At 39.2% G+C, this 24,056-nt stretch overlaps 1 protein-coding gene across 1 annotated transcript in view; it reads left to right on the top strand.

Moving 5' to 3' along the window:
* Nucleotides 1-24,056, top strand: part of LOC121387601 — a 251,086-nt gene that overhangs the window by 213,859 nt on the left and 13,171 nt on the right. The window contains exons 119-131 of the mRNA XM_041518760.1: nucleotides 215-416; nucleotides 1,302-1,696; nucleotides 2,765-3,038; nucleotides 4,786-5,013; nucleotides 5,528-5,863; nucleotides 7,275-7,520; nucleotides 8,614-8,787; nucleotides 11,248-11,418; nucleotides 12,530-14,529; nucleotides 14,792-15,040; nucleotides 19,781-20,014; nucleotides 21,464-21,790; nucleotides 23,645-23,917. Coding sequence (XP_041374694.1) covers nucleotides 215-416; nucleotides 1,302-1,696; nucleotides 2,765-3,038; nucleotides 4,786-5,013; nucleotides 5,528-5,863; nucleotides 7,275-7,520; nucleotides 8,614-8,787; nucleotides 11,248-11,418; nucleotides 12,530-14,529; nucleotides 14,792-15,040; nucleotides 19,781-20,014; nucleotides 21,464-21,790; nucleotides 23,645-23,917 — 5,109 coding nt within the window. The remainder of the gene's footprint in view (nucleotides 1-214; nucleotides 417-1,301; nucleotides 1,697-2,764; nucleotides 3,039-4,785; nucleotides 5,014-5,527; nucleotides 5,864-7,274; nucleotides 7,521-8,613; nucleotides 8,788-11,247; nucleotides 11,419-12,529; nucleotides 14,530-14,791; nucleotides 15,041-19,780; nucleotides 20,015-21,463; nucleotides 21,791-23,644; nucleotides 23,918-24,056) is intronic.

Raw genomic sequence — 24,056 nt, 5'->3', positions numbered from 1 at the left:
CTTTCATCCATCCATCCATCTATCCATCCATCCCTTCTATCCCTTCCATCCATCCACCCATCCATCCATCCATCTAACCACCCACCCACCCATCCATCTACCCACCCACCCACCCATCCATCCATTTATCCACCCATCCATCCATGCATCCAATATTTAGATTTTCACTGGTATCATAAAACTTTCATTTCATTCTTTCTGTATTTCTCCTCAGATGTTATTCCGGAAGTACGGCTGGACCAAAGTCTCGTACCTGTATCCGTTCTATCGCTACGTGGCTAAGCGGTTCAACTTTGATGACTATGCGAGCAAGGGCTCCACCGTCCACCCAGTGAAGAAGTACCACAGAAACATGCTGGCCCTCACCGCAGCAGAACCAGGCAGTAACCTAGCAACACAGGCAGCCATTTTGGATGGTAAGTGTTTATTGTTTGATGTTGTTTTAAAAAATACGGTCAGACTTGTTTAATACAGGTGACTGCTAAGGCAACTACCTGTCTTAAAAGGCCAGTTATTGTTACTTCCTGACTGTAGTTCTAACAACACAGTCAGCCATTTTGGATGGTAAATGTTTAGAGTTTGATGATGTATGCAAAATTCAATATTATGGAAGTCTTGCTTAAGTTGAAATTAAATACTTTGTGTTATGACATCACTGTGCTCAAACAATTGGGTGCGCAAAAAATCTGTCATCAACTGACCTTTTTTCAGTATGCTGAATACCCTTCCAGCCCACACGGAATTTTGTATTAGGAAAAAGGTACTGTGTATATGCACTGTATTGATAACCTCATGTGCAGGCCTAACAATCCTTCAAATCCTTGATCATTAAGATATCCGTTTATAATAAATCCCACATCAGCTACAGAAGTGAAAGACAATGAATTCTGGGATTACGAACTATACGTGGATCTGATCTTAATGTGACAGTTTCTAATTGTTTTATTTATATTTTCTCCATTTATATTTTCTCCATAGCATCAGCTATAGAAGTGAAAGACGATGAATTCTGGGATTACGAATGATAGGTGGATCTGATCTTAATGTGACGGTTTCTAATTGTTTTATTTATATTTTCTCCATAGCATCAGCCATAGAAGTGAGACACGATGAATTCTGGGATTACGACCAATATACGTGGATCTGATCTTAATGTGACTGTTTCTGATCGTTTTATTTATATTTTCTCCATAGCATCAGCTATAGAAGTGAAAGACGATGAATTCTGGGATTACGAACGATACGTGGATCTGATCTTAATGTGACGGTTTCTAATTGTTTTATTTATATTTTCTCCACAGCATCAGCCATAGAAGTGAAAAACGATGAATTCTGGGATTACGACCGACAGCTCGATCTGGAGGCATTCAGCGTCAAACAGCTTTACGACACGCTCTCGAAACAGTCCCGCAGTGTCACCCAGACAATCGGCAAACAGAAGGACGAGGTCAAGCAGATGTACCAGAGAATAGCCAATCAGACGGAGTCTCTCAAGGGCCTCTGGGCGGCCAAGATGAATCTGCAAGGCAAGTCGGCAATGGCCACAGATGAAGATGTGGCCACCTATGAGAAGAAGTTGGAGAGGCTGGAGTCAGAGCTGGAGCGACGGAAGGACGTGGGAAGACAGTTCGTGGCCATTCTCGAACGGCAGGAGCAGTTGATGGACGATGACGAGACAGGACGGAAAAAACATCAGGTGATTGTCTCCCTTTGTTTTTCGTGGTCGAGACGTAGCCCAGTGGTACAGCACTCACTCGATGGTCAGTTTGGAATCAATCCCCGTCGGTGGGCACATTGGGCTATTTCTCGTTACAGCCAGTGCAACACGACTGGTATATCAAAGGCCGTGGTATGTGCTATCCTGTATGGGATGGTGCATATAAAAGATCCCTTGCTGCTAATCGAAAAGAGTAGCCCATGAAGAGGTGACAGCAGGTTTCCTCCCTGAATATCTGTGTGGTCCTTAACTATATGTCCGACACCATATAACCGTAAATAAAATGTGTTGAGTGCGTCGTTAACTAAAACATTTTCCTTTCTTCCTTTCCTTTTATTTCTCTTTTTATATAATCATCTTTGATGTGTTGTATTATGGTATGGTATTAATAGAGGGCTGCTTCATGTGTTGGTGTAGCCTATATCTTGGCAGCAAGTTTTTAATAAACAAAGTAACAGAAATAATTACAGCAAACCTGCCAGCAGAAAGGAGAGTTGATATGAGCACTCTACCAACTGGGCTACGTCTCACCCCCACCCCAGACATGAAATTAATAATTACTCTTTATTCTTTTGTGGGCGGGACGTAGCCCACTAGTAAAGCGGTTGGTTTGGAATCGATCCCCATCTGTGGGCTCATCGGGCTATTTCTCATTCCAGCCAATGCATCACTACTACTATATCAAAGGTCGTGGTATGTGCTACCCTGCCTGTGGGACGGTGCATATAAAGGATTTCCTTGCTACTAATGGAAAAATGTAGCGGGTTTCCTCTAAGAATTTCTCGCTCAAGCCACTGCACCACTGACTGGTATATCAAAGGCCGTGATATGTGTTATCCTGTCTGTGGGATGGTGCATATAAAAGATCCCTTGCTGCTTATCGAAAAAGAGTAGCCCATGAAGTGGCGACAGCAGGTTTCCTCTCGCAATATCTTTGTGGTCCTTAACCATATGTCTGATGCCATATAACCGTAAATATAATGTGTTGAGTGCGTCGTTAAATAAAACATTTCCTTCCTTCTTTTCTATATTTTCAATATTGTTCAGGTTTCATACCAAGCCGGTCTGCGTGAAGCCAAACGTCTGTTGCTGGAACACGCCAGCAAGATGCAGAAAGGACAATTGATGCGCGACGGTCAGTTTGACAGCGACATGCACAATGATATCGACAGACGTGTTGCGATCCTCATCAACGAGATGTCGAATGCCGTCACTGACGAGTGTCGCCGCGTCGGGGCCTGGGGAATTCTGGGAGAAGGAACGGGAGGCCAGATCGTCCAGCCCGGCACACGGACGCCACTGACGAGAAGTGACCTTATTAGTGAGTTGGGGTTTTGGGGCTTTTTTGGGGGGTGGGGGGATTACTACAAAGTTTTTTTCAATTTTCTATTCTGGTAGCTCCCATCGTTTCTGTCCACTTCCACATTCCTGTTCTTGGCGCTGTTTTACAAAATAACCATAATGCTATGATCATGAGATAGCTATGCAGTTCAAGTAATTTGAGCTTAGATTGCTTTGTAAATCGGGGCTCCTTGTCTCTCAAAGTGACCTTATTAGTGGGTTGTTTTCCTCCACTAAATTACTTCCCTTTCCATAAGCTGCTATTGTTTTCTTCCTATTTTTCTATCCAGGGCCCCGTTCCACAAAGCGATCTTAGCGCTAAGATCAACCTAAGTGCATAGGGTAGCTATGCGCTTAAGGTAATCTTAGGGCTAAGATCGTTTCATGGAACGGGGCCCAGCTCTACAACTCTGTCCTTACGACCCCAATAGATCTTAATGGGGTTGGATTTAGCTCAGTGGGTTGAGTGCTCGCTTGAGGTGCTTGCGTCGCAGGATTGAACCATTGGATCCATTCAACTGATTGTGTTTTTTCTCGCTACAACCAGTGCAGCACAACTGGACAAAGGCTGTGGTATGTGCTATCCTGTCTGTGAGAAAGTGCATATAAAAGATCCCTTGCTGTATTGGAAAAAATGTAGCGGGTTTCTTCTGATGACTATGAGTCTAAATTACCAAATGTTTGACATCCAATAGCTGATGATTAATGCAATATCAACACATTTATCCCCTTTTCCTGTGAAACAATATAATTTTTCATCTATCTACTTTCCCAGGGGCAGGATATAGGCCAGTGGTAAAGCGTTCGGTTGATGCACTGTCGGTCTGGGATCGATCCCCGTTTGTGGGCCCATTGGGCTATTTTTCGCCCCATTCAGTGCATCACGACTGGTATATCAAAGGCCGTGGTATGTGTTATCCTGTCTGTGGGATAGTGCATATAAAAGATCCCTTGCTGCTAACAGAAAAGAATAGCCCATGAAGTGGCGACAGCGGGTTTCCTCTCTCAATATTTGTGTGGTCCTTAACCATATGTCAGAGACCATATAACCGTAAATAAAATGTGTTGAGTGTGTCGTTAAATAAAACATTTCCTTCCTTCCTTCCATTGAAAAACCACAAACTGTTCATTCCACCAATGCTCTTGTTGTTTCCCATTTAGTACTCGACTGTTTTCATTTCATTTCCAATGAATCATTGACAAATAGAGGTGTCTAGGTGAAGATCTACCTATGACAAATAGAGTGGTCTGGGTGAAGATCTACCTATGACAAATAGAGGAGTCTGGGTGAAGATCTACCTAATTTTTTCTTCACTTGCAGTTCCCTTTCCTTTATCATAAGATATTTTCTTCTCAATCTGGTAGCTTATCCCATGTTTTATCATCTTTGGCCGTCCAGTTCCACATCCCAGGCCTTCTCTCTCCACCTGGTACAGATGCTTGTTTCTTCTATTTTCAAAAATAAAGACATTTAAATTTGTGTGGATTGATTGATTGATTTTTTAATTTATTTATGTTATTTATTTATTATTTATTTTTATTTTTTTAACAAAGAAATTTATTTATTTATTTATTTATATTATTCATATTATTTAATATATTTTTAACAAAGAAAGTTGGTGCAGTATTTTGTAATTTTTTTGTAAAACCTAGGATTAAAGTAGCATTATCAGCATAAAATAAAATTAATTTCTACTGAACAGTTTTGTAAATTCTCGTTTCTTCAGGTGCTGACATGAACATAAAGAAGCCGAACCTGATCAGCATGGACCCGAAGACAGGGCTGATCCTGCCGAAGAGTGGCACGCAGATGTTGCTAGCCGACGGCAGCGTGGTGGCCGTTCCCTCCGACTACTTCGTCCACCCTCAGACAGGCCACGTCCTGCCCATGCATGGAAATGTTGCCTACGATCCAGTAACAACCAGACTCGTGTTCGTGGTCGACTCAGCCACAGGTATGATTTAGAGCATGTATAATATCATGTGATATCTTTCATGTAGCCGATATTTTCTTAGTGGTAGGGTGTCATTAAACATCAGGTGCTGCCCATGCATGGAAATATTGCCTACGATCCACAAGACTCGGCCACAAGTACAATTTAGAGCACTTATAATATAATGTGATATCTTTCATTTCTAAGATTATATATCAAAATTAGCAAATGTTTGACATCCAAGAGCTGATGATTAATAAATCAATGTGCTCCAGTGATGTCGTTAAACAAAATAAACTTTACTTTCGGTTTATCCAATTTTAAGATGTGTAGAGTAATTTCTTGAATATGATTAAAATGTGGTTAATTTAAGGACTGTATTATATTAGCCCAAGACTAAATGTTGTAACCACTTTGTATAAAAGTTAGCAATTGGCTAATTTGGTGAGCCCTGTGATTGGTGTGTCCACAGTATTAACTACATCCTCATCAAGTGTCATTAACTCGAACTTTCCTTTTTTTCTCTATTTAACAGGTGAGACCGTGAGATCTGAAGACCCTTACATCCCGTACATTCCATACCCAATGAACCGCGTCACCGGCGCCCCTGTCAAAACCAAGCTGCAGCCCATGGAGATGAAGACCGACCTTCGATACGGCGCTCCAATTCCCGACCCAACATGCGGCCTGCACGTGCCGATACTCGGGGTCACTGTGCACCCATCGACTGGTACCGTGCTGCCTGTTGGAGGAATCCACACAGACCCAGTGACCGGGCTGCCAGTTCCAATAGAAATCGGTTCCATCATGGTGGACGCCAACAGTGGACAGCCAGTTCCCATTCTGTCCATAGCTCTTGATCAAGAAACTGGTGAGTGGTGTTTTTGTACTCAACAAAATTAATTGAGGGGTCTTCTTGTGATGTCAAATGAGAAAAGAAGGACATGTTTTATTTAACGACGCACTCAGCACATTTTATTTACAGTTATATGGCATCAGACATATGGTTAAGGACCACACAGATATATAGAGAGGAAACCCGCTGTCGCCACATCATGAGCTACTCTTTTTGATTAAAAGCAAGGGACCTTTTATATGTTCTATTCTACAGACAGGATTAGCAGCAAGGGATCTATTATATACATCACCAACCGCGCATCAAGCGAGCGCTTTACCACTGGACTACATCCCGCCCCTTGTCAGATGAGATTTTATTTAAAATTTTATAACTCTTCCCCCCAGTAAAGTGTTTTCATGTTTTTATAACTCTTCCCCCCAGTAAAGTGTTTTTATGTTTTTATAACTCTTCCCCCCAGTAAAGTGTTTTTATGTTTTTATAACTCTTCCCCCCAGTAAAGTGTTTTCATGTTTTTATAACTCTTCCCCCCAGTAAAGTGTTTTTATGTGGGTGAGACATAGCCCAGTGGTAAAGCACTCGCTTGATGCACGGTTGGTTTGGGATTGATCCCCATTGGTGGGCCCATTGGGCTATTTCTTTCTCCATCCAGTGCACCACGACTGGTACATCAAAGGCATGTGGTATGTGCTATCCTGTGTATGGGATGGTGCATATAAAAGATCCCTTGCTGCTAATCGAAAAAGAGTAGCCCATAAAATATCGACAGTGGGTTTCCTTTCTCAATATCTGTGTGGTCCTTAACCATATGTCCATATAACCATAAATAAAATGTGTTTAGTGCATCATTAAATAAACAATTTTCTTCCTTCATGTTTTTATTTCACTTTTGAAATAGTGATGTGTTTACAATGCTTAACCCATTGCAACCATGAAAATTATGTCTTAAACTTGTAACCCCTGCAAGTATGAAAATGTCCACAACTCAAAAACATGCCACGGAAAACAAACCGAATATTGTCTATAGCAAAAAAAAAAGTGCCGCAGAAAATTGCCAATTGCTGTGGGCAATTACAGAGGTTAAACTTTACACTCGAATGAAAAATAGATAGAGTAAAGTACACTTATAATGAACATGCTTATAACGAACTACTGCAAAGAACGAACTGATTATAAAGTCCCGTTTTATCTCCCGATACATTAATAACCAACTTGTAGAAATGTATACAACTAACCACTGCTATAACAAACTAGCTATCATGGTCCCTTCCGGTTTGTTATAAGAGTACTTTACTGTAATACAAAACCTGAATTGTTACAGCAAGACACAAACGAACTTTTCACAATTTTCGGAGGCATGTAATACTATCCATTTACACTATCAATGTTTTTTATATAAAAATACATAAATTATGTTTATTTACAGGTGAAGTTGTACCAGTTGGCGGAACCAAGCCTGGTAACCATGGTGACATCCCGATTGTGATCGGCGATTCTTTCGTCGACTCGCTGAGTGGTAAACTCGTTCGGATTCATGGCGGCTATCTCCGAAACGTTGCAGTGCTGCCCTCTGCTGGAGGATATCAAGCACAACTTGATGCCAATGTCCTGGCAATCGAGGCCAGGGTTCTCGAAGCTGTTCGGGAATACAAGGAGGCCCTGTACACTTCAGGTAAAGGTTGCACTATACCAAATTAAATTCCCATAGGCGACCATGTTTTGTTTCAAAACACTGTATGCAATATATCAACCAAACTATGACCAATAATTATAGGATACTAAACGAGCTTCCATTTCGTATCATGTTTATGTCCCGAGTGAAATAATTTTCAATTGTCACAAGCTTTAGAGAGTGACAATGAAAATTATTTTATGAGGGACATAAACATGATACGAAATGGTAGTGAGTTTAATATCCTATTTATTACCCATAATCTATCTTAGTTTATATCACTCGTCTCGTTTCGTTGACGTTCCTGTAAGGTTGTGTGCCACTTGGCGTTCTAGTGGGACATATCACTTTGATATATACCAAGATATTTTTAAACATATGGGTAATAAATATTAGTACCACAGCCCCTACCTCAAAGTATTAACTGCAGAAAATGGTACCTTTCATGGCTCATTTTCGATATAACTAGATGTTTCTACAACACCCCTAGTTTCGCACAAAATTTGAGTACCTTTTTTTACAGGTACCCCATACATGTTCCAAGCACAAGGCTACTTGACACAATGGTACTAGATCAAATAAAATTACATACATTTGTTTTACAACCAACACACTCACATTTATAACCAAACACAGGACTTCTCTATCAAAAGTTCGGTGCACCTCGAACTTCGACCCAGCCGGAAATTAATTGGTTTAGTGCTACCTAAATAACCAGCATTGGTTGTGTAGTGTTGGGGTGTGTGGGATGTAGCCCAGTGGTAAAGTGCTCGCTTGATGTGTGGTCAGTTTGGGATCCATCCCCATTGGTGGGCCCATTGGGCTATTTCTCATTCCAGCCAGTGCACGATGACTGGTATATCAATAGGCTTTAATTACTCTGTGAGGAGATGTATGGCCATTACATCGACTTCTCTTCACTAACCACTAGCAATTTACTATCCTGGACAGACAGCCCAGATTATGAGGTGTGTGCCCAGGACAGTATGTTTGAACCTTAATTGAATATAAGCACCAATATTAATTGAAATGAACTGGGTAAAGACACTTGTTTTTCATAAATTTCTGAGATGATTAAGACTTCTTCTTCCAGGTGAGAGAGGTGACACCCCAAATGTGCGCCATGAGGAGACAACTCTGGAAGCAGCGATCAAGGAGTTATCTCAGTCACGGGCGAGGATGAAGGCACAGCTGTTGAGAACTCGCCAGGATGTGATACGGAGAAAAGATCGATCCAGTCTCCTAGCAACCACAGGAGGCTCGCCAGGTTTGGATTATTTGTTTCTGTATGACTCAAAAATAGTTTAAAATTGATAGAGATGTGTGTGAAACCAACTTAGCAAGATGAAAGTACAATTTGAAGGTCAAGACCAAATGTAATGATCAAAGTAATAATAGTTCATCAGAGTGTACCATTTTATAATTTGAATGTCAAGGCCAAATGTCATGGTCACGGTGATAATAGCTAAGCATTTTGTACCATTTTATAACTTGAAGGTCAAGGCCAAACTTCATGGTCACGATAATAATAATTAATTAGTGTACCATTTTACAAGTTTTTCTTTTTTGTTTGCTCAGCTGCAGTTAGCAGTTAATGGAATTGAACTGGTTTCATTAAAAAAAAGAGTGTAAAGGGAAGTAACTCACTGAACTAACTGTATTTATTCTGCTATGTGGTGTGTTAATGAAAGTAAGTTGTGAAGAGATGTACAGTGCACATTGTCACAGAGTTGCCGGCCATGAACAGGAGTATGCACAACATAAATCTTCAGAACAGCGATGATGTTATCAGTATTTTAACAAGCATACCCTTCCCCTCTCCTCAAAGTTAAAATGTTGATTTTGCATGCAAGGGATACTTCTGTTGATTTGTTCAGTGTTTGTTAATATACAAATGCTGACTTACACCCAGTAACAGGGCTAGGAATACTTCTGTTGATTTGTTCAGTGTTTGTTAATATACAAATGCTGACTTAAACCCAGTAACAGGGCTAGGAATACTTCTGTTGATTTGTTCAGTGTTTGTTAATATACAAATGCTGACTTAAACCCAGTAACAGAGCTAGGAATACTTCTGTTGATTTTTTCAGTGTTTGTTAATATACAAATGCTGACTTAAACCCAGTAACAGAGCTAGGAATACTTCTGTTGATTTGTTCAGTGTTTGTTAATATACAAATGCTGACTTAAACCCAGTAACAGGGCTAGGAATACTTCTGTTGATTTGTTCAGTGTTTGTTAATATACAAATGCTGACTTAAACCCAGTAACAGGGCTTGTGTTGAATTGTTCAGTGTTTGTTAATATACAAATGCTGACTTAAACCCAGTAACAGGGCTAGGAATACTTGTGTTGATTTGTTCAGTGTTTGTTAATATACAAATGCTGACTTAAACCCAGTAACAGGGCTAGGAATACTTCTGTTGATTTGTTCAGTGTTTGTTAATATACAAATGCTGACTTAAACCCAGTAACAGGGCTAGGAATACTTCTGTTGATTTGTTCAGTGTTTGTTAATATACAAATGCTGACTTAAACCCAGTAACAGGGCTAGGAATACTTCTGTTGATTTGTTCAGTGTTTGTTAATATACAAATGCTGACTTAAACCCAGTAACAGGGCTAGGAATACTTCTGTTGATTTGTTCAGTGTTTGTTAATATACAAATGCTGACTTAAACCCAGTAACAGGGCTAGGAATACTTCTGTTGATTTGTTCAGTGTTTGTTAATATACAAATGCTGACTTAAACCCAGTAACAGGGCTAGGAATACTTCTGTTGATTTGTTCAGTGTTTGTTAATATACAAATGCTGACTTAAACCCAGTAACAGGGCTAGGAATACTTCTGTTGATTTGTTCAGTGTTTGTTAATATACAAATGCTGACTTAAACCCAGTAACAGGGCTAGGAATACTTCTGTTGATTTGTTCAGTGTTTGTTAATATACAAATGCTGGCTTAAACCCAGTAACAGAGCTAGGAATACTTCTGTTGTTTTGTTCAGTGTTTGTTAATATACAAATGCTGACTTAAACCCAGTAACAGGGCTAGGAATACTTCTGTTGATTTGTTCAGTGTTTGTTAATATACAAATGCTGGCTTAAACCCAGTAACAGGGCTAGGAATACTTCTGTTGATTTGTTCAGTGTTTGTTAATATACAAATGCTGACTTAAACCCAGTAACAGAGCTAGGAATACTTCTGTTGATTTGTTCAGTGTTTGTTAATATACAAATGCTGACTTAAACCCAGTAACAGGGTTAGGAATACTTCTGTTGATTTGTTCAGTGTTTGTTAATATACAAATGCTGACTTAAACCCAGTAAGAGGGCTAGCTCTGGCACTCACCACATTCACCAATTTCAAATTTAAAAACAAGTTGGCAAATATTATTTTAATTTGGCGAAATAATTTCATGTAATAATTGACATTTTTTTTTAGAAAATAACTGTTGGTTTCTGCAATTTTTGAAGTTGAATACACAATTTGGCAAAATATTTTTCTCACCCAGAGCTAGCCCTGATTAACCCCAGTGTTAGATTTGTATTTTGTATATGTCATGGTTAGAGAGACAAGGACTGAAAATTGGAGGTGAGTAGTAACAGAAGTTAAAAGATATGAGGTTTTGCTAGATCCAGGAAGAAATAAGATGAAATTCAAAGGAGAGAAGCAAGGGAAAAAATTAATGGTCGTTAATAAATTATTTTGTTATTTTCCCTTCCTCTAGGAATGTATGAGTTTTCGAAGACTGGACAGCTGCTGCCCATCCTGATAGGGACCTCCATGACCGACCCAGCAGGCTCGTACCAACAGGTCCCCATACTGGGGGTGGATGTTGAGAAGAACTCCGGCAGAGTTGTCCCCCTTGGAGGAACCATGGAGGACCCCAGTGGAGAAGGTGATGCCTAGCAACATTACTAGCTATCTTGTCATTGGTGTGGCATAATGTAGTCTGCTTAGAAAATTGGTTAAAGATTGTTTTTGTTCAACGACACTACTAGAGCACATTGATTTATTAATCATCGGCTATTGGATGTCAAACATATGGTCATTTTGACAAAGTCATAGACAGGAAACCCACTACTTTTTTTCATTAGTAGCAAGGCCTTTGACAGGCATCAAAATAAGTCGAGAATGGTCGTTCAGGTTACCAGGAGGTTACCACATGTAAGAAAAGTTGAGAACGGCGTTTCGTTCTCGACAAACATTTCAGTGTAGTTTCGTTTCCGAACTTAAACCAATGTGATAACCTATAGGTTACCAGGCTATATTTTGTGGTAACCTGTAAATGGGTTACCAGACACAATGCTTACTTCGATGCCTGCTTTGATATATACCAGTTGTGGCGCACTGGCTGGAGGTAGAAATAGCCCACTGAGCCCACCGACAGGGATTGATCCCAGACCGACCACACATCAAGCGAGCACTTACCACTGGGATACGTACCACCCGTAGAAAATGGGTAGTGTGTTTCACTGACATCTGGCACTTATTGATAAACAAATCTACATTGAATGCAAAATGTGCAAAATATACATATGCTAAATATATGCACATGAGTGCAGTATATGCAAAAACTACACCTGTGAATGCAGTATCTACAAATATGAGTAAAAAAATATGCACTGTGGTATAATTTGACTTGGAAATCATTGACCTATAAAATGCTGGTTTTACTAACTGATATTTTAACAGAAATCCAATTAGTTTCGTTCCAACAAATACGTCGAATTCAAATATATCAGTTACAAACTCTGCTTTTATTTTAGTTTGGCTAATTCTGTGAAATCGTTTTATTTTCATTGGCTTAAATTATCATGGTTTTACTAAAATATCTGAAAACACTTGCATCTGTGGATTGAAAAGGTAGTTAATAAATTCATATAATATGTATTTAGTTTTGTTGACTGCACTAGTCCATGAACTATGTGAAAAGTAGACCACCCTGAACAAAATAATTTTACAGTATGTTGTTTTTAAAAATTTCATTTAATTTTTTTCCCTTATAGGTCTTGTTCCGATCATGATAGGCAGAAAGGCCGTTGACTCCGTCACCGGTGACCTCAGTCCTGTCATAGGCGTCAGACGGAACCCGGAAACCAAGATGGCCGTGCCCGTTACCTTAGCAACCGGCGGGCACCGCAAACAGAAGGCACCGCCAGGTGCGCTCGCCTTACTTGAAGAAGAAATAATTGCCCGCCGCGGGTTCTGGCGCCGACAGAGACAGAAGGAAACCGATCTGACGCTGAGAGAACACAAACTGTCCCACCAACTTCTCTACGACATGGACTCCGTGACGAGTCATTCGCTGAGGAAGACTCTGGAGGAGATAGACTCCGACGCTCAACAGCTGAGCGAGAACTTCAAACGGGAGTTACAGAGACGTGGCGTTGCGCAACAGGACTTCAACGGTGTGATTCCGGCGGACGTCATTTCGGTTCTTACGGATTCGGACGTAGTGGAACGAGATTGTGAGGAGTGTCACGTGATGGCGCACGTGAAATACACGGACACCGTCAGGAAGTTCTTCTCCAAGCTTCAGGAAGAGGAGAAGCGATACAAAGACCGGATGGCGGATCTTGACGGCGCCATGAATCCAGAAGCCGAGAACACGGCACTGCAGAGATACAATCAGGCGAAGGCAAGACTGCAGCACGAATTACGAGATCAGATATCGACTAGGATGGAGGCATTGGATCAGTGTCACTCCACGCTGGAGTACGCCAGACAGAGGTCAGAGCTGTGTGCCACAGAGGCCAAGGTGGTGCTGACTCGAAGCGCGTTGCTCGCAGGAGATTACGATGCCCAGCTGTCTGGAGCGTACGGTTTTGGTAACAGTGTCGATGATGGAGATTCGGAGTTGGTGCCCCTGTTGAGGCAGCTGATAGCCATGCTTCAGGCTGGTGGACCGTTTTACCTGTCGCCAGAGTTGTTGAATCTTATTAATGTCGGAGGCGGGAGTTCGACGAACATAACAAACATTAACGTAACAGGACAGACATCTACTGCTGGAGGTGAAGGTGAAGGTCAAGGTGATGTTAAAGGGTCAAGGACACGAGGAAAGACGAATGTGCAGAAGACACAGCTTGTTCAGAGTGGACCGGTTGATTACAAACAGACGGAGCCGCCTCAGACAGTGGTTGTCATCGGTGATCCAGCAAAACTAGAACCGACGGGTCCGAAGGCTGGAAAGAATGAACAGGATGAGATGCAGAAATACTTGTTTGAGAAACAGGCGTACGAAGCAGCCAGGTTAGAGAATGAACTGAAATCTGGAGAGATTGACGGCATCAACGAAATCTTGACAGATTTTGATGACAAGAAACGCGAAATGGTCGGTGAAATCTCCGGCGATGCCGAGAAGAAACTTCAAGCTGCAAAGACGGAGGAAGAGAAAGAAAGAGTCATGACAGAATACGCCGCCAGAATGCAGAAACTGGACGACGCTATAGAGAAACAGAAACAACAACAGCTGGCAGCCATGAGACGAAAACTTGCAGAGCTACGCCGTCAACGAAAGAAAGACTTGCACCGCAGACACGTCCAGGAGGCTGAAGGGAGAAATATTTCACCTGATGTTGTGCCAACGCAAGATTCAAAAAAATTCGAGGACTTGGTTCGAGATTTACAGATACTTCAGCAAGATCAAGAACAGATGCATGGCGAGATGAGAAAAGCTGATGTCGTAGAAGATGACGGTGTTGATGTAGTCGGACCAGATTTCAACGAGAAGATGAAGAATCTTGGATTGTCAAAGACGCAGACAGAAGAGTTGATAGCCGATGCTAAGACGCAGCAGGACGGGTTGAACGCGAAGGCCAAGAGCTTCCTGGAAAAGCTTCAGAACAGAAAGGGGCGGGACAGTCCGCCGAAACCGAGCAAGGAAGAGTTACAGGACCTGAACGAGGAGGAACGCGACAAGCTGTTGAAGGCGTGGGAAACTCAGAACGAGGCTGACAGGTTGCAGGAAGATCAGGCGTTATTCCGTGCATGGAAACAACACCAGAAGGTAAACACTGTCGTCGTCTTTATTTATTTTTTTATTATATATATATATTTTTGAACTTATTTTTTTAATTAAAAATTTTTTTTTTAATTTGACAGAACCCGTTTACATTTGTTATCTGTCCCATCAATAGAGATGAGTTATAATACAAAACACTGACACAACAAATAATCTGCTAGAGTTTAAAATATGCTGAGGTCTCATTAAACCAATCACGTTACTTTCCTTTCAACATGATCATTGTGTTAAAACTAACATTTCACAGAAACTACTACAACGCAAGCAAGAGGACCTTGTCAAAGAGATGCTCAAAGATGCCGAATCGTCCGAGCGTGACAGAATTCTGACACAGTTCCGCGAGGAGGTTCAGAAAGTCGAGGGTAGACGGGATGATCAGAGAGAGGCTCAGAGTGACAAACTGAAAGCAAAACTAGCTGCTCGAAAACGGATGAAGGAACAGTTGACAAAAGACAAGGCTGTCGTGCAAGAACTGGACAGAATTACTAAAGATTATGTAAGTTTATAATTTTATTTATTTAATTATTGTAAAAAAAAAAAAAAAAAAAAAAATTAAAAAATCTTCTTCACTGATGCTCTGTTTACAAGAGCTCACACACCCAGGAAAGAGTGTTAGATGGTGTACAAAAGAGAAAACTCACAATTTAATCGTAACATTGACATGAACTAAAGTTTTATGAAAATAAAGAGCTTGACGGGTAGACCTTAAATAGTAGCAACAAAAAAAAAGTTGAAAAAGGAATACAGCAATAATGTAATTGTTATTTTGTGTACAGTATTATGGGGTGTATACTACCAAATCAAATCCCATAGACGACAATAGTAACATGTGGCTAAAACTCCTACCTGCAGTGTATCAGTCGACAAAAATGCCATGGATATAAATACTACCACCCAACACCCTTAAAGTGAATCAGAAAAAATTGGGGGTCAAGCTGCTCATTTCTGAGGTAACGGGTAGCGTCTATGACTACCCTAGTTCCACACAAAATTCGAGTACTTTTTCTTTTTACAGGTATCCCGTACATGTTTTAAGCACAAGGCTAATTGACACAGTGGTACTAGATGAAATAAAATTGCATAAATTTTTTTGCCCAGATCACAAGACTGTTAACTTCGCTGTCAAAAGTTGGGTGCACCTCAAACTTTGATCCAGCTGGAAGTTATTTGGTTTAGTACTACCTATAATAGGGTAAAGAATAGGACTCCAGTATACACAAAAAATATTTACACTGAAATAAATGTATCCCTGATTAGGTAAGTTTAGACACTATGAATTCTACATGAGTGTCAATGTGAACAGAAGATCAATTTTTATTTTATTTTATTGTCCTTTCACAAGCAGTGATCATCATTTTGAAGTCACTAGTTTCAAAGAAAGAGGGGCGGGATATAGCCCAGTGGTAAAAACGCTCTCTTGATGTACGGTCGGTCTAGGATCGATCCCTGTCGGTGGACCCATTGCGTTATTTCTCATTCCAGCCAGTGCTCCACAACTGGTGTAACAAAGGCCGTGGCATGCACTATCCTGTCTTTTGGATGGTGCATATAAAAGATCCCTTGCTGCTAATCGAAAAGAGTAGCCCATGAAGTGGCGACAGTGGATTTCCTCTCTCAATATTTGTGTGGTCCTTAACCATATGTCCGACGCCATATAACCATAAATATAATGTGTTGAGTGCGTCGTTAAATAAAACATTTCCTTCCTTCCTTCCTTCCGATGAATTCTACAGGAGTGACAATGTGAACAGAAAGTTAATTTTTAATTTATTTTATTATCCTTTCACATGCAGTCATCATAATTTTGAAGTCACTAGTTTCAAAGAAAGAATTTACAAGCATTTCTGTGTTTATTTCCGTACCAAAGTTATTAGTCTTTTCTTTATAAATGCTGTTGCTTTTGATCAAAATATCTTGCACTCTCTCAAGTTCGAAGACTCATCTAAAGAGCTACTGCATTGTGTATTAAAGTGACAGACCCTAGTTTTTTTCATGATTATAGAGCTGTTTATGATCATGGAATTAGAGCTGTTTATGATCACTGAAATCAAACATTATTTAGATCTTATTGTTTAGATTATCCATACAACCAAAGTGTTTCTGGTCTTCCTGATGTTTCTAATACAACAAAATGCATTTTCATATTTTTAAAAACGCACTTGTGTCTGAGAAGTAGGTGTTGTTGATTCAAGTTCTAGTCTTATTTTTTAAAGATATTTCCCAATTTTAACATCACCGACTCTTGTTTCACCCTGTTGTAACATTATCCAGATGTGTTACAGGTTTGTGGATTAACCAAACTTAGCGTCCATTTTTACAGGTTGAAACTAGGGTCTGCACCTTTAAGTGATAAATATTAATCATTTATTTATTAATTTTTTCAATTATAGGGCGATGACAAAGTAAGTTGGTGTTCTTTGATGTTTGATAAGAAAATGAAATGTTGTTTGTTGTTATTCTTGTCCTTATAACAGTTGTTATTGTTGTTATGATTAACAAAAGTGTTTGAATGCAGTGCATGGATGTTTTAAAACTAACATTAATATGTCAAACACCCACCCACTGACAAACACATCCATCCATTTCCAAATCCATTGAGACGTTTGTCTCGAGGAATGCTGCATGATGTTATGTCACATGGTTTGAGGTTTGTATTACGGGGTAAGCATGTTGTCCTTGCTGAATGCATGGATGTTTTAAAACTAACATTAATATGTCAAACACCCACCCACTGACAAACACATCCATCCATTTCCAAATCCATTGAGACGTTTGTCTCGAGGAATGCTGCATGGTGTTATGTCACATGGTTTGAGGTTTGTATTACGGGGTAAGCATGTTGTCCTTGCTGAATGCATGGATGTTTTAAAACTAACATTAATATGTCAAACACCCACCCACTGACAAACACATCCATCCATTTCCAAATCTATCAAAACATTTTCTCAAAGACTATTGCATGATGTGATATATTAACATGGATTGATGTTTGTATTAAGCATAAAAGACATAATTTACATGTCTCTCCATTGTCCATTGTATGTGAAATATGTTTGTCAAGTTTTCTTCTTGAAGTTGAGAGAGAGTACCTTTTTAACTAGAGCTGGGTGGTATTGAAATTTGAGGTTCAGTATCGATATTGGTATTTTTTGGGTGATTTACCTTGGTATCGGTACGGTATTCGTATGCATGCCTGTGTTTTGGCTCGCCCACTAATTTCATCTAAATACTATTAAATTCCATACACAAGGCTCTCGTCTGATTTATACCAACCCATTTTGCATTCGTCAGATATATTATTAGTGTTAGCCGGGAAATATTTTTTAATACCGAAATTTCGGTATTTTGAAATTTGCTTGGTATGGTAAATCAGTATTGACATAATACCGATACCGAACGGTATATACGGTATACGGCCCAGCTCTACTTTTAACATGCCCCTATACCACTAAGGTTTCAGGCATGTCCATCCCGGGCCCGGACCCTGGATAGCCAATGGTCTGGTCCAGGACAGACCATTGAAGTTGAGCAACATTTAAATTGTCTCATAGAATTAAATATTGTCACTGCATGACTGAGTAGCTAAACACATTTGAATTTATGTTCAACAGTATGATTTAAAACCTACATTGACTGAGTAAGGGAAAAACCTACATTAACTTTTTAATAAGATGTTTACATTAACATAGTAAAATACCTTCATTAACTGAGTAGACTAAAAGTAAATAAAATGATTTTAAGAGATTATCCGGACTGTGCTGTCACTGTTTCTCACTACACGTATTTACGAAGCTTAAACACCTGCGTTTAACAAAATGTTTCTGATGAATACGAGTCAGAATTACCAAATGTTTGACATCCAATAGCCAATTAATGAATCAATGTGCTCCAGTGGTGTCGTTAAACAAAACAAAAATTTTTGTCCAGTGTTTTGTCTGTCCTCTGGGGCACCCTCCACAAATTAATAGAGATATTTACCAGTAGGAAATTTTTATTTTTTATTAATTGTTTTTAAAATTTAAATTGAAAATTTGAAAGCCTATCTTCTAGAGTTTTGATTGGATAGTTCTGAAACTTGGTACTATGATTCTCTGGGGTAGTCTTTTGTAGTTTTTGAATTTTTATTAAATTAAAAAAAGATTTAACATAAAAAATGTTTAATCTATTTTTTAAATTAAATAGCAGAGCTCTATATATAGGGCAGATATATCTAGGCCTGTTGTTTGATAGTTTCTATATGGACTACAAAATGTGTTTTTTATGGTTTTGTTATTGTTACAATTAGCTAAAGATGATTCTAAATTAGCCAGAACAATTCTGAAATGAATAATCCACCATTTTCCAATTTTTCCTTATTATATGGATTATGAAATAATTACTTTATGGTTTCATTATTATTACAGGCAGCTAAAGGTCATTATGAATTGGCTAGAGTTATTTCTGAAATTAGTAATCAATCATTTTGCATTTTACAGTGTGCAAAATGTCATGATAAATTGGCTGAAACAACTTCTGAAATTAGTAATAAACCGTTTTATTTTTACAAGCTACTAAAGTTGATTCCTAATCAGTCAAAATTATTTCTGAAATTTGATTCTGGATCATCCAAAGCTATTTCTGAAATTTGATTCTGGATCATCCAAAGCTATTTCTGAAATTTGATTCTGGATCATCCAAAGCTATTTCTGAAATTTGATTCTGGATCATCCAAAGCTATTTCTGAAATTACTAATAAGCTATTGTATATTTTACAGGCACCGAAGGTAATTCTAATTAAGCCATAGTTATTTCTAAAATTTGTAATCAGCCATTTTAAATATTTCAGTCTATCAAATGTGATGCTAATTGGGCAGAATTATTTTTGAAATTAGTAATTGGCCATTTTACATTGTACAAACTGCTAAAGGTGTTCTCTGAATCATCCAAAGCTATTTAAAAAGTTAGTAATGGGCCTTTTTACATTTCCCAGGTGGCTAAAGGTGATTCTCAATCAACTAAAGTTATTCTAAAATTAGTAATCAACCATTTTACATTTTTTAGTCTGCAAAATATTTCTGAAATTAGTAATAAACCATTTTACATTTTTCAGTCTGCAAAATATTTCTGAAATTAGTAATCAACCATTTTACATTTTTCAGTCTGCAAAATATTTCTGAAATTAGTAATCAACCATTTTACATTTTTCAGTCTGCATAATATTTCTGAAATTAGTAATCAACCATTTTACATTTCCCAGGTGGCTAAAGGTGACTCAGACTCGGCTAGAGTTATTTCCGACATCAGCGACCAGCTGAACGGTGCGGTACTGACGGCCGAACAGACGGCTCTGATTGATGAGCAGCTCGCTAAGCAGGAGGCGCTGGATGTGGAGCAGAGAGAGGAGGAGAGACAGAGACTGAGACAGCTGGAGGACGAACGAGCTGGAGAACTATCCACGCTAGACCAGCAGATAGACAGACAGAAGAAACTGGTACGTTGTCATATGTATTAGTCTCTTTATATTTCTGTATATAATTCATTAAAATCTCACACACTTAACCCATTTGTGTGTCTCACCCTCTCTCTCTCTTTTGCTTTCTCTCTGTCTGTCTGTCTGTCTGTCTGTCCCTCCATCCCTCCCTCCCTCCCTCGCTCTCTCTCTCTCTCTCTCTCTCTCTCTCTCTCTCTCTCTCTCTCCCCCTCCCTCCCTCCCTCCCTCCCTCTCTCTCTCTCTCCTCTCTCTCTCTCTCTCTCTCTCTCTCTCTCTCTCTCTCTCTCTCTCTCTCTCTCTCTCTCAAATAATATCTGTATTTTTTTGTATTTTTTTTTGGTTTAAATCATTCTCCTTTGGTTATGTGTTCTTTGTTCTGGGGTATTGTAAACATTTCTTCTTAAACCACCCTCCTATCTCTCTCTCTCTCTCTCTCTCTCCTCTCCTCTCCTCTCCTCTCCTCTCCTCTCCTCTCCTCTCCTCTCCTCTCCTCTCCTCTCCTCTCCTCTCCTCTCTCCCTTCCATCTTTCGCACTATTTCTCCTCTCTGTGTCTCTCGATGTCTTTGTCTCTCTCTTCCTGCATATTCCTATCATAATGACCTTTTGAACTAATTTGTGCTGAAGCATATTCTCCAAATTCATCATGCAATTCATATTTGACAAGCTGGTGAACAAAAAAATAAAATCAACCCAGCTTATCTGAAATCTGTTTATCCAATAATTCATAGTACATCCTCCATATTGTTATACCTTTGTACTCTTATTACTTCTTTAATATTTCCATACACAGTGATACCTCTCAAAACCAGACCCTCTGTAAACCGGAATTCCCTCAAAACCAGACGTTTTTCATGGTCCCTTTTTAGATATCTGTACAGAAGAGAATCTCTCTAAACCGGATACCTCTTAAAACCGGACTTTTTAGTTAGAACCGAGGGTTTTATAGGAGTTTCAGTGTACTTCTCTTTTCTGACACCCAATAGCCAATGTGTATTTTTGTGCTTGGGTGTCGTTAAAACATTTACCGGCCTCGGTGGCATCGTGGTTAGGCCATTGGTCTACAGGCTGGTAGGTACTGAGTTCGGATCCTAGTCGAGGCATGGGATTTTTAATCCAGATACCGACTCCAAACCCTGAGTGTAAACCACTTGCACCGACTAGTGATCCATAACTGGTTCAACAAAGGCTATGGTTTGTGCTATCCTACCTGTGGGAAGCGCAAATAAAAGATCCCTTGCTGCTAATCGGAAAGAGTAGCCCATGTAGTGGCGACAGCGGGTTTCCTCTCAAAATCTGTGTGGTCCTTAACCATATGTGTTGAGTGCGTCGTTAAATAAAACATTTCTTTCTTTCTTTTTTTCTTTCATTAAAACATTGATTCATTCATTCATTCATTCATTCATTCATTCATTCATTCATTCATTCATTCTATTCCCTCATCATCACAGGCACTGGACGCTCACGAAGCCAAATTCGAGCGAGACGTCCTCATCCATGGAGAGAAGCTCTCGGAAGCGGAGCTGAAGAAACTGATGGCCAAACACAAACAGGAGCAGGAATCGATCGTGGAGAACTTGGAGCAGGAGCGGCGCCGCCAGCAGGAGTCACTGGAGCGGAAGATGGGTGAGCGGCGGAGACAGAGGGCAGAACAGCTGCAGGAGATACACAGGCTGGAGATGTCAGACGAACTCATTCAGCAGCAGCAGGAGCGAGATCGGCTCAACGAGAAGATCGCTCACCAGGTCGAGGACAGCACGCTGACGGATAGGGTGAAGGTGAGGAGCAGCATTAGCATAATTTATTAATCTGTTATAGAGATGGTGATGAGGATGGTTAGCATAATTTATTAATCGGTTACAGAGATGGTGATGTGGATGATTAGCATAATTTATTACTCTGTTACAGAGATGGTGATGAGGATGATTAGCATAATTTATTACTCTGTTACAGAGATGGTGATGAGGATGATTAGCATAATTTATTACTAGGTTACAGAGATGGTGATGTGGATGATTAGCATAATTTATTACTCTGTTACAGAGATGGTGATGAGGATGATTAGCATAATTTATTACTAGGTTACAGAGATGGTGATGAGGATGATTAGCATAATTTATTACTCTGTTATAGAGATGGTGATGAGGATGATTAGCATAATTTATTACTAGGTTACAGAGATGGTGATGAGGATGATTAGCATATTTTTATTATGATTAGCATAACTTATTAATCGGTTATAGAGATGGTGATGAGGATGATTAGCATAATTTATTACTAGGTTACAGAGATGGTGATGAGGATGATTAGCATAATTTATTACTCTGTTACAGAGATGGTGATGAGGATGATTAGCATAATTTATTACTCTGTTACAGAGATGGTGATGAGGATGATTAGCATAATTTATTACTAGGTTACAGAGATGGTGATGAGGATGATTAGCATAATTTATTACTAGGTTACAGAGATGGTGATGAGGATGATTAGCATAATTTATTAATCTGTCGTAAAGATCGTGACATTTATTAGCATAATTTATTAATCAGTTGTAAAGATGCTGAGCTGCATTAGCATAATTTATTATCGGTCTTACAGTCTTAATGGTGATCTTAGCATAATTTATTAATCAGTTGTAAAGATGCTGAGCTGCATTAGCATAATTTATGAATCGGTCTTAAAGATGCTGAGCTGCATTAGCATAATTTATTAATCGGTTGTAAAAATGCTGAGCTGCATTAGCATGATTTATTAATAAGTCGTAAAGATGGTGAGATTTATTAACATAATTTATTAATCAGTCGTAAAGGTGAGATTTATTAACATAATTTATTAATCAGTCGTAAAGATGCTGAGCTACATTAGCATAATTCATTAATCGGTTATAGAGATGGTGATGAGAATGATTATCATAATTTAATACTCGGTTATAGGGATGGTGATAAGCTTCATTAGCAAAATTTATTAATCATTTGTAAAGATGGTGAGATTAATTAGCATAATTTATTAATCAGTCATAAATATGCTGATGAGGATTATCATCATAATTTATTACCCTGTCATAAAGATGGTGAGATTTATTAACATAATTTATTAATCGGTCGTAAAAATGCTGAGCTTCATTAGCAAAATTTATCATTGAGTGTTTAAATAATATTCACATACATTAACACATTATGCTTGCCTTTTAAACTTTATGGATACTGTAATATGATTTTTGGACCCACTAACTGTGTAGGGGTGTTTTGTTACCATGGTCTAGATGTATATTCTGTGTTACAGGGTAAAGACGAGAAAGAGACTATATTCTAGATGTCTATTCTGTGTTACAGGGTAAAGATGAGAAAGATACTATATGCTAGATGTATATTCTGTGTTACAGGGTAAAGACAAGAAAGATACTATATGCTAGATGTATATTCTGTGTTACAGGGTAAAGACAAGAAAGAGACTATATTCTAGATGTATATTCTGTATTACAGGGTAAGGATGAGAAAGATACTATATTCTAGATGTATATTCTGTGTTACAGGGTAAAGATGAGAAAGAGACTATATTCTAGATGTATATTCTGTATTACAGGGTAAAGACAAGAAAGATACTATATTCTAGATGTATATTCTGTGTTACAGGGTAAGGATGAGAAAGAGGCGGAGAACATGATCTACACGGTTCTCCGACAGCGCCACATGAAGGAGGCTATTCACCTGGAGGACCAGTTGGCCAGGGAGCGGCAGGCAGCCATCAAACGGGCACAGGCTGACATCAGGGAAAAACGGCAGACAGACAGAGAGCGACTGCTGGCCGCGTTTGAACAAGAGTTACTGGACTTGGTGGCCGAGGCTGGGTCACTGTCTAGTTCAGAGCTGGCTCAGCGCAAAGAGAATTTAAAACGACAGCAACAGGTAATATAAATATTGAAGTTTGTTGTTTTTTCCTTGAAAAGCAAGAAATTAACCTTCTAGTGTTAATGTTTAACTGTATAATAATAAATGGCTCAGCACAAAGAGAATTTGAAACGACAGCAACAGGTAATACATTTTT

Source organism: Gigantopelta aegis, chromosome 13 (assembly GCF_016097555.1).
Source record: "Gigantopelta aegis isolate Gae_Host chromosome 13, Gae_host_genome, whole genome shotgun sequence".
Taxonomy (NCBI): domain Eukaryota; kingdom Metazoa; phylum Mollusca; class Gastropoda; order Neomphalida; family Peltospiridae; genus Gigantopelta; species Gigantopelta aegis.
The sequence above is the reverse complement of the archived record's forward strand: the minus strand, read 5'-3'. Positions and strand labels throughout refer to the sequence as shown.